This window comes from Ostrea edulis, chromosome 9 (genome assembly GCF_947568905.1).
Source record: "Ostrea edulis chromosome 9, xbOstEdul1.1, whole genome shotgun sequence".
In the NCBI taxonomy this organism is placed as follows: Eukaryota; Metazoa; Mollusca; class Bivalvia; order Ostreida; family Ostreidae; genus Ostrea; species Ostrea edulis.
This window is the reverse complement of record NC_079172.1, coordinates 37495598-37507499: the sequence shown is the minus strand read 5'-3', so window position 1 is coordinate 37507499 and position 11902 is coordinate 37495598. Positions and strand designations below refer to the sequence as shown.

At 35.5% G+C, this 11902-nt stretch overlaps 1 protein-coding gene across 1 annotated transcript in view; it reads right to left on the bottom strand.

Annotated features, from left to right (window-relative positions):
- Positions 1-10512, bottom strand: part of LOC125659378 (stAR-related lipid transfer protein 7, mitochondrial-like) — a 10948-nt gene extending 436 nt beyond the window's left edge. Inside the window, exons 1-8 of the mRNA XM_048891032.2 lie at positions 10023-10512; positions 7456-7619; positions 6391-6440; positions 6172-6282; positions 4908-4952; positions 3525-3662; positions 971-1055; positions 1-516 (exon numbers count right to left, since the gene is read on the bottom strand). The exon at positions 1-516 is cut by the window's left edge and continues 436 nt beyond it. Coding sequence (XP_048746989.1) covers positions 377-516; positions 971-1055; positions 3525-3662; positions 4908-4952; positions 6172-6282; positions 6391-6440; positions 7456-7619; positions 10023-10417 — 1128 coding nt within the window. The 5' untranslated portion in view covers positions 10418-10512 and the 3' untranslated portion in view covers positions 1-376. The remainder of the gene's footprint in view (positions 517-970; positions 1056-3524; positions 3663-4907; positions 4953-6171; positions 6283-6390; positions 6441-7455; positions 7620-10022) is intronic.
- Between the last annotated feature and the right edge of the window lie 1390 nt (positions 10513-11902).

Genomic DNA, 11902 nt, shown 5'->3' with positions numbered 1-11902 from the left:
ATATCAACATCACAATCATCCATATCAACACTTATTTAATATCACAATCATCCATATCAACACTTATCTAAAATCACAATCATCCATATCAACACTTATCAGACAACATCACATACATGTATTTAATCCATCCACATATCATTGTCATGAAAGTTTATAATTTAGTAAACACTGCAATTTTAAAACAGTCTTTTTCTCCTCGTGGAATAAGCCTAGAATGACAGTTTTAAATCACTCCCATACACTGCATAGTCTTGCACACCTGACTGGTCTGCATCAAACTCCCAATACTTTACAGCTGTTTGAGTCTCAAATGACCATTATTCAATGACTAAGGGCAATTTGAGACAGAATGGCCAACAAAGGCTGTTAACGGTCACTGGAAATTTGGAATGCAGTTTGTGGAGCCGTGTGTGGTCACTACATTATCACTGGTCAGTACGTAACTGGGCCGGTGGCCATACTTGCTCTGTAGTTCCTTAGCTGCCTTGTGCATTTTGTCCACAAAGTCAATTCCTACAGAGACAAAAAATACACAGCATGAAATCAAAGCACAAGGTTTAATTTCTAATAGTGCGTCACTAAGGTACATAATACATATCTATGTTTAAAAACAGTCACAAACTGTTATTGTTATGCTGTTGATTGTGATTCCAAAATGAGACCACCACAGTGATCTACTTTTGGGTTGAGCCCTCGCCCCCCACCCCCTTTCCGATGCAAGAACTGATAACAAAGTTTCTGGTTATAGGCCTTGTAGTGCATGATCTTGACACAATTTGTATATGCATAGCCATAAATTTTGAAATGAGACCAGAGTGGCACTTTATTGTATCATGACACACCTTCCCCCAAAATGCATCAACTGACCAAGTCCTACAACGTGAGCATGAATAGTCAATATATCCCAGAAAGAGGCAATGTTGACCTAACTTTGGTTCTCGACGTCTTATAAGATGTTCAGACTCACCAATGCTGGTGGCAAAACTGAAGGCAAGGCTGGAGTACATCAGCTGGGGGTCGTCATGGTAAGTCATCACGTACTCGAGGCCATTCTGTTGAAAGACAATCACTTTATGTTAGTAACCAACAAGGTTGTGATCAATGTTTATCACTGCGATCTGAAATGTTTCTACTAAAATTCGTTAATTTTTGTGGTATGGGCATTAATCCTAACAGCTCTTAAAGCACCAAATAATGTTCCCACAACCAGACAAACCGAAGTATAATTAGAAATAACATCTGAACCCCAAAATCAAGTCCCTTCGAAACTGAACTATTGTTAGAAATAACATCTCAAACCCAAAATCAAGTCCAAACCAAACTGAACTAAAATAACAAAAACAGGGCACTGCTAAACCGGTACACAATACACCAGCATATATTATTGACCCAAAAATTTGAACAAGTAAATCCATATTCAAGGATAATAATTTGGATCAATATGAAATGTTCTACGAGTCGCAAAATCAAGGTACAATGTATTTGCAATCTCAAATCTAAGGCTATGGGCTCTAACTTCTTCATACACATGGCTAAGGTTTAATTTTTCCCCACAGATAAACAGACAGACCAAAAACTACATGCCCCCAAATGTTTGAATCTGTAGGCATAAAAATTTCAAGTAACAATAAAATACATAACGAGATGCAATTTTATTCACATTTTCATTTACAGTCCAAGGGCTGTAACTCCTTCAAAAATAGTGGGACAACATTCCCCTTCCAATATGCACATCTACACATTGTGATCTTTCTTTGTACCAAGTTTAATCAAAATCCCCCAAAGGATTCGGGAGAAGTTGCAAAGACTTAGTATTTTGAATAGAAAAATGAAGTCCAAGGGCCACAACTCCTTTAAAAAACATTGGACAGCATTCCCTTTGTAATATGCACAGCTCCACTTTGCGGTCTTTCTTTGTACCAAGTTTCATCAAAACTTTCATAGTTCATAAGGTACAAAATATGCGGGTCTCTGATATACACTTAAAAAAAACCAAAAAAACGCCTGATTTTGGTTGATACAAAAAAAGTAAATCAGCTTTAAAGGAGAATGGAAAATTCAAAAACTGGTTATCATATCACTGTATTTTGTTCCATCTATTATGTTGACGGCATGGTGTCACTGGCAGGGCAATCTCAGCTACATACAATGTATAGATGAGCAGACTACAAAATGCATTTTTGTAGTCTTCCTTTGTTTCGGTATAATAAACAATTTATTGCATGAATGTTCAGGAGATCAGTGATTGGGAAGGCCATGCACCCTGCGCCATAGTCCCATTCAGGTGAAAATTGGGGCATTAAATTATTTAATCCATGCGCCAAAGTGCGCATTCACTATCGATTATAACTTACGTTTTTTTCTCTAGAAGTGAATTGGGTACGATTTACTTATTTTTTGTACTTTCATTTTTAATTCCTATGTATTCTGATACACCGAATCTCATTGGTTGAATGGTTGAAGCAATACAAATCAAATTAGGTAACCAATAAACATTTCCTCTTACACCACATCTCATCACGTCTTCTTATGCTTAAGCTTCGAAAGTCCAAGGACATATATAGAAACAACAGAAAGTGAAAAAAAAAAAATAATGGAAAAAAACCAACGAGAGACCGTCTTCAAATACCAATACCGATAAAAGCAATTATATCGTTGAAAAGGGGACATTGAAACAAAGAAGAAACATTTTCAAGAGCAGTGGAAAAGATCGTGGTCATGGTTCAGTTAAAACAATAATGTTCCACTGCTCATTTGCTATTTATTGAAAATGGCCATTCAAAATATGTTGATGGCCCATTAAATCTGCAAATGGCCCATTGAAAACTTGAACCGTGGGGCCATAGTCCCATAGGCCATTTTGGCCTTACCAATCACTGAGGAGATATGAAAATTTATTCACCCAAGAAAAATCATAATTATTCCCCTAGGGGAATGACTTTTCTTGGGTGAATAAATCTTCATATCTCCCTCATTATCATGCAATAAGTGTATAATGTCCCCCTTGTCCCAGACGTGAAGTTGTAGCGGAAATTGTTTAAAAATTAATCTTTTTTTTTTTTTTTTTTTTTTGACCCTCCCCTAACACCCTGGGAATGCAATAGTCCTGAAATTTACAATTTATATCCCCCTTGTCCCAAAGATGCAAGATGCTTCACACCAAATTTGAAAAGAAATGGAATGGTAGTTATCAAGAAGTTAAAAAATGTTCAATTGTTAATGCATGACAGACTATGCACGGCAACAGACCCAGACCTGCAATAGATCATATGATCGACTCAGGTGACCTAAAATTCAAATCCCATTGAAACTGAACTACAATCATGACAATTAAAAATAACACCTCAACCCAAAATTCAAGTCCCAAAGAACATGCTACCAATAACACTTTCTCAAGCCACAAAGGTTTCAACCCACAAAAGGAATGACTATACAGTCTTTAAATTTATCTGGATATAAATTGTAAAATCCTGCTCAGAACTCTATATACTAAAGTCCATTGTGATCTACACACAACAGACCTCTTCAAACGTGGTCTTGGGCTTGATCACCATATAGGAGCTGTAGGGAAAGACCCGCACAAAGTCGTCTCTCCGGGGACAGTCCGGATGGTCCACTGCACGTGCTACATAAGCCATCACATTCCTCTCCTTATCGATCTGTTAAAACAAAAGCACTTGGTGTAGGCAACATTTTAAGAGAGAGCGCATATCATATATATGTTATAACGTATGTATTTAAAGGTTGTATTTATCACTAAAGCTTATTTCATCCTGAAGAAGAGAATGTGTGCTTGTAACTTTCTGGTAAACCTTCTTTTACAAAAATATGATAATCATGAATGTACATCTTTTACCAAAATAAAAAAAAAGAAAAAATGATGAAAGGTGCACATTTTTTGCATCCTTTACCTGTTTACTATCGGTAATTTGGAGTGACTTAAAGGCGCATGGATGTGATTTGAACTGAAAATGTTCAAATTTTATTTCTCCAATTTTAATGTTTACAATGCTTAACTAGGATATTTCTAATAGTCAACAAAATTTTGAATGTCAGTAGTCGAGTTTCAATAGAGATACAGAGCTCACAATTCTTTGTTTTTGTTTACATTGGTTATATATACTAGTCAAGTTTCATTAATAGCAATTTTTTTAATTTACAAGTTAATTCTGAACACAATTAGTTTCTAGTGTTTGGCACATTTCATTTTGTTTTAAACATGATATTTTCTATCAAGCAATATATATGCACACAGGGCTAGTGGTTTTCTGGTAAGCATGGCGAGATATTGGACTAGTGGTTTGCTAGTAATCATGGTGAGATATTGGACTAGTGGTTTGCTAGTAATCATGATGAGATAATGGACTAGTGGTTTGCTAGTAATCATGATGAGATAATGGACTAGTGGTTTTCTGGTGATCATGATGAGATATTGAACTAGTGGTTTTCTGGTAACCATGGTGAGATATTGTACTACATAATGGTTTTCTGGTAAGCATGGTGAGATGTACTAGTGGTTTTCTAGTAACCATGATGAGATAATGGACTAGTGGTTTTCTGGTGATCATGATGAGATATTGAACTAGTGGTTTTCTGGTAACCATGGTGAGATATTGTACTAATGGTTTTCTGGCAACCATGGTGAGATATTGTACTAGCGGTTTTCTGGTAACCATAATGAACCATGATGAGATATTGAGCTAGTGGTTTGCAAATAACTACGGTGAGACACTGTACTAGTGGTTTTCTGGTAACCATGATGAGATATTGATTTTCTGGTAACCATGGTGAGATATTGTATTAGCGGTTTTCTGGTAACCATGCCAGGCTAATATATAATTTTGAGTAACATTTTTAAATTGTCTAAATAAAACCCACCTTATTTTTTCTTAAATTAAACCCACCTTAAATCTTCTGATGTAAAGGAATTCTCTGCTGTACCATGTTGCCTGCAGAAATGAATGGATGAAATTTATAAAATTAATCAAACACATGACTTCGTCTTGTCATCTTCGCTAGCCAAGGGTTTACGATCTGCTCTGCTTCTGTAGAAGTTTTTGTTGGAAAGTAGAGCGGATCGTAAACCCCTGGCTAGCGAAGATGATGAATTGTCACCATACATTGTATTAAACACACCCCTATACAAGACGTATACGTGATAAATTCAATGAGACAAAGGGCAAGATCTTGCTCATTTATGGGAGATATTTGAGGGGGGAGATTTTATTGGTGTTGTAATGATATAGATTTTGACAAATTTCCCGTAAAATAGTCATGTATATATTGTTCTTTTTTTTTTTTTTTTTTTTTAACAAAAACTGTCCCTCCTTTTCAAACAAATGTAAAACAAGAATAAGATCTTTATTTACTAGAATATTAACATCTAAATTAAAAGCTAACATTACTAACAAATACCAATTTTATTAAATTCATTAAAGAGGAAAATAAATTTTATGAAAGACATTAAGACATTTCTCTGCAGTGAGTGCTATCACAACTGCTGATCAGCTGTGGCAGTTGGCCTCTTTATCACACTCACTACAATCCAATTAATAATTAATTACAGACAGCTTGCTATGTGCAGGATCTGAATACACCAAAGCTAATTTTAAAATGTTTGCTCACTCAATCAACATTTTTTTCTACCCACTGGTACCCATTCAATTGGGAAAAACAGCATCAAAATCGAACAAATTGGGAATTTTCTACCAATGTATCGGCAAATGATTTCAACTAAATTAAAAAAAATCAGGAATTGCCATAGGATCACTCTAGAATTGTCGTAGCTCTACAACACACGCACTGCCATGATCTATACTTTTGATTTAATACCAGAAGTGAACATTTTAATTAACTCGTACAACGTTTCAGACTAAGTAAATTACGATGTCAGCGGTCTATTTTTCGGCAAATTAATTGGGAATATTTAGTCTCAAAATTGGAAAAAATCAACGTTTTTTGGCATTGGGAATGGTACCATTTATCAGTACCAGTTATATAAGGGGGGAAAAAACATGCTGTCAATAATACAGAAAATGAAAGAATGGAAGGGGAAATTTTTTCAAGGGGAAAAATGCTGAATTTTGGTACAGTTAATTTAGCTTAGATTAGTCTCTGGTTCATATTTAATCTAATTATGAACATTTTAAAGACAAACCATGCCCTTACTGGATAGTTTGTGACCCACTGAACGACCTCCGACTTGGACTTTGGATCCTGGTCGACAACATCCAGTTTAACGACAAAATGATCCCACTTCTTCCTGTATTCCAGGTCAATCTGTCAAACAAAATACAATGTCAAACATAACACATATATATATACTTCACATGGTATCTTTCTAATGAATCATTAAAGTTCTCAAGTCGTGAAAGAGGCAAGACTTGCCTGTACTTGGTAAAATGCTGACGGTGTAACATCATCATACTTTCCATACACTGAAAAGAAAAAATCGCTATGGAAATACAAGTTACAACATATATATAGATATATGTGTGTGTATATATATATATATATACACACATATTCATGGAGTAATACAGTTAATATATCAACAACTGAGGCCAAAATAAAACATATGTGTGTTTCCAGTTTCCCGACCATACCTACCTTTTTGCTGCCAACCCTTAAGATTTTATTGACAATATAAGTAAGATACAAATCTGCAATTTTCAAAACTGGAATTTTTTATTCTTGACTATTGATCTTCCAAATGTTTGAAAAGTAATTGTAATGTATATATACCTGTATTCAAAGTGTACCAAAAACTGAGATTTCAAATAAAATATTTCAATGAAATAAAATGATTTACCTACCCACCCTACCTAATTTTTTGGGGGAGCGAAATAGGAAACACCCATATATTTCATTTTGGCCAGATCTGTGATGTATTTCATCATGATCGCATTGCTAGGCACATGTTCATAATCATTGGCAATAAAAATTCTTTTACTCCATGCATTTTCAACAATAAGACAAATTTGAAAATGTAGTAAATAAAAGTGGGCAAACTAATTTTCTAACCAATTTCTCAATGTCAGATGCCCAGAGCTAGTGAAAATAAAATCAAGCCTTTTCAAAATGTTCAATGTCAGATGCCCAGAGCTAGTGAAAAGAAAATGGAATCCTTTTAACATGATATTCAAGCTCCAAGTACCTTAGTATTCCTAAACACAGGTGTGAATGGCATGTACCTAAGTATTCCTAAACACGGGTGTGAATGGCATGTACCTTAGTATTCCTAAACACGGGTGTGAATGGCATGTACCTTAGTATTCCTAACCACAGGTGTGAATGACATGTACCTTAGTATTCCTAACCACAGGTGTGAATGACATGTACCTTAGTATTCCTAAATTTAGGTGTGAATGGCATGTACCTTAGTATTCCTAAATTTAGGTGTGAATGGCATGTACCTAAGTATTCCTAAACACAGGTGTGAATGGCATGTACCTTTGTATTCATACAAGTGGGAATTGGGCAGGGGTCGTCTCCAGATTTTCAGTGAGGGCTCATTGACAATGAGAGTCCAGTCCATCAAGCATCCCTTGGGATGAGTCCCGTCCAGCTGGTGATGTCGGCTCATGTCCTGGATCTCCGACATGTCATCAATAGCTCTGAAACGAATTGCCAGAACATGATGTTTCAAACAGAGGCACTTCAAGGGAGGAGAGGGATGGAAAGGGGATGTCTTCCCATTTTATAAATTACCATAAGTTAAGAATTTACACTTCAAAATTTCATGAGCCACCTTATTGCAGGCAATTAAACTTTGAAGTAATTGAAGCATGATTCAGTTGTGACATTTTGCTTGGCTGTGAGAAGGACTGAGAGTATATACACAGGTTGACACTGAGCTTTATGAATTTTTTTTTGAGCTACTAGTGAGTAAAGCTAGTAGGTTTGACATTTTTCCTAGCCCAATGAAATGTTAACTTGCACAGAAAAAAAAAAATAATAAAAAATGAAGTTGCATCATTTAATCTCTTTCAATTTCATATTCTATTAAATAGTGTCTCAAACATGTGAAATGATCATTGCTTCTATGTTGCAATTGTGCAAAAGCCATGGTCTCCCTTGGTAACCGTCGTTGCAAGCCACACCTATTGTCTCCGTAAGATAGGGTAAGTACTACCGAACTAAGTAACCATTGCTAGCGACGATGCTTGGTACCATGTCTCTTGAAATATCCTTACACTCCATCTATTTCTTGTGCTTACTTTGTTTTTGATTTTTAGCATTTTTTGTACCAAAACATCAAAGGTTTTCATTTTGAAGGTCAAGGACATAAAAAAAATGCTTTTAAACATGACATTTCATTTTTATTCCAACATGTTTCTCTGTTGATATCAACAAGAGTAATCTTTTTAATAATAGCATAAGTTTAAGCTTTCCGAGTTTACAAATTTTCTACTTTGGATTTTTGAAGCATCTTTGGAGACAGTAGTATCAAGAGTGGCTCATTCTAAGACATAATGCTTTTAATCCAAGTACATCGGTGAAATAAACATAGTCTGTAAAAGTGACATCCTTTTGTATACAAAATAATGTTTATTTGATAGAAAGGCAACATTTTTATTATTGTATCTCTAGATTCTTAGCGCGTCCTCGGGTATAACCAGCTAAGTTCGGTTTGGCTGGATTTTATCAGAATTAAGTACGTGCTAATAATTCAAACTTGGAACAGTGAACGTGAAAATGGATTAATAACATGCATGTGTTAATTTCCTTGTGACAAATGCATGCATTGATTTTAAAGTTGTGGATAACTCGTCTGTTACTTAAATTCAAGCATATATGAGTCTAACCTCGGCTGAATATTTGGACTGAAGCCTTCACCGAATCTTGGACCAGTCCTTCATAATTCATGTCTGGAAATTTGGAACACTTCTAGTATACCAGTCCCCAAAATATGGCGCTATAATACGTGCCGCAGAAGGCGTTTAGTACCGAAGGCGGTTTAGTATATACGATTGCGTTAGTGATCGGTAATCACACAATCGGTAAACTAAAATCGTTTAAACGGCAAGAAATCGCAAAAATAAGCCCAAAATTAAATTCCTTGTGTAAAATAAAGTTTAAAAATCTGGTTTTTAATCACAGTTTTTTACATTCAAAATGAAAACAGAAAGCAAAAAAGACATACAATTTATGCTCCAAAATAGATAGAATCCGTTGTTTAGGAAATCGTCACGTGTGCGTTATTTTACGTATTTCTCCTGAATATTCTCGTCACTGATGCTGATGTAAGGAAACTGAATTTCATCTGGGATTGAGAAAGGACATTGATTATTTCTAATTTACGAAAATCTTAATCAGTTCAACATTGAAAAAAAAACTTTTCAAAAACGTTTTAATCAACATTTTAGCCCAAAGACATTTCCAAATTTTGGGCTGCCCCCAACGTCCTCGCTTAATTCTTTTTAAAAATCTGTGACAGTCATAGACTCAAATGATCAGCTTGACGTATCAGGGACTGCTGCTCCCAAGCCCACGCTTAATTTCCCTCAAACACTTCGGACCTTTCTGATCAATTTTATTACCCGAAACATTGAAGAGTTTCACATCTCAGTATCCGAGGTTAAAATACAAATGGCAGCGTGTTTACTGTCTGCTTAGCAATGGCAAGAACTGCTCATGCACAGTTGCTTGCTATTGGAGACCGGTATACTAGAAACTTCCCAGAAATTTATTTTCAGCTTCAGCCGGTTCTAGCAATTAATGGAGATTTGGTGGAGGCATCAGTCCAAATATTCAGCTGAGCCGAATCTCGGCCAGGACTAATATGAGTCGGAATGTTGATTAAAGCGTAAACCGTCACCGGTTCCACCATTTACACATTTTTCACAAGTTTGCAAAGACAAGTGCCTGTTCAATGCTCTAAAGAAAATAGTCCTGACCGTTTAACCATTTTTGATTAGTCTACAGCACGTACGTATCAGTGCAGTGCAGTGCATGGGTCTGGGATGAATGGAAAAAGGAGCGAATGATTTCGAACTTTGTGTAAAAATTTCAATCACCTTGTAATTTCCTGATCTGATACATTTTCCTCACTCCATGAAAACAGCGACGCTGCGAATAAAACCGACAATTGTGGCCCCTTTCTGCTCCAGAAAGCGTTGCGAAGACTATCTAGAAAGCGGATGAGAGACTTATGGCCATGCGTGTTCTCATACTTAATCGTCCGCCGAATCTTCTGAGCAATCACTCCTTTGTACTGAGTTTTTACTTTTTCAGAGAAAGTTTTGAAATTCTCTGTGATGTATTCGATGTATACACGATACCGGGGATCTGCTTTCAACCTCGAGGACAGACGATGGAGGAGCTGCGATCTCTCCGTCTCAGTTGTATGATTAACTCTAATCAGTCTTTGTGAAAATTTTCGGAATGCCATATAGAGTCCTTCTGGTGCCATGATCAGAGAATAAAATACGCTTAACGTCACTCGTGTTGTATAATACAATTTGAAGGTTATCAGCCCAACTGTCGACCATGTGTACCGGAAGTGAACACTGCACGGTATAATATCCCGATAAGTGTAGAGGTCGGATTTACCGGCTCCGAATCATCGGTTATCCGAATGATATTTACTTAATTTTTAAAAGAAATTTTGAATAGTTTTGTAAAGAAACAGTTTCGTGAAATTATCATGAATACTATTATATTGTTTTTACTACAGTTTTTTATGAAATTTTGATAATGCTGTTGAAGAAAAAATACAATTTTCTGAGGTTGAGATATATTGATTTAATTTGTATATCATTATGTATGTCTTACATATCTTAAAAAGTATGATGACCTACATATTTTATTTGATAATTCAATAGTTTTAACTCTAATAAATTGAAATAGATAAACAGTTAATTTAAACTTTTATCAAATAATAATGCGAGGATGATCGAGTTACCTTAAAAGATAGGGGCCTAGGTTAAAGTTTTTTAAAAGTAGGTCTAACTCCTAAGTCAAGAAGTAAAAAAAGGTCCTGTCACAAGGAATGCACAGGTCAAACTCCAAGGTCACAAGATAAAAACTTTAGGTACCAAAGGATTGATTGATAAATCATTGTAATCATTATAATCATTGTATATATTGTTTATCGTTCCTCTCAAGAGTTTTTCACTCGTATGGAGACGTTACCAATTAGGAAATGCTTTGCCAAGAGGAATACATGTGTGAAATAGGAAAGCCCGATCACCATCCAGTCAAAAGTTATGGGCAAGGTTAAAGTTTTTACAGATAAACAGGCAAACTGATGGACGGACCAAATGCTACCTATGCCCACAAATCTCTGATTACAGGGGCATAAAAACAAAGAACAAAAAACCCCAAAAAGGGAAAGTTATATATATATATATATATATATATATATATATATATATATATATATATATAGGGCCATATCACTAAATGAAAGGCAAAGATAACAATGAATCATGAGAAATATGTCATGTGATTTAATTAGTTTCATTGATGAAGATCAAATAGTATGTATCCTAAACAACATTTCTTACCATATAGAAAGTATTGACATATTTGGATCCAAAAACAACTGGGAGTCAATCCTTAACTTATTGAAAGTTTCATTGTTAAATTTCAAACAGCATTTTTAAACATCAGTGGCGTAGCTACATTGTAGCACTGTAAGCACGTGCTTACAAATATTTTCGTTAAATTTTTATTACGAAAAATGTCCTCAGCTTCTGGGGGGCTGCCGCCCCCCCGCCCCCCCCCCCCCCCCTGACCACAAATATTTAAAACCTAGCTATGCCACTCTAGAAACTGACATTCATCACAATATATGACACAGTGACCTTTACCATCTGATCAAAACAGTATATTACAGTAGTATGGAGCACCAAATTAACATAAACTCAAATAATTGAAGATATCTTTAAGGTAT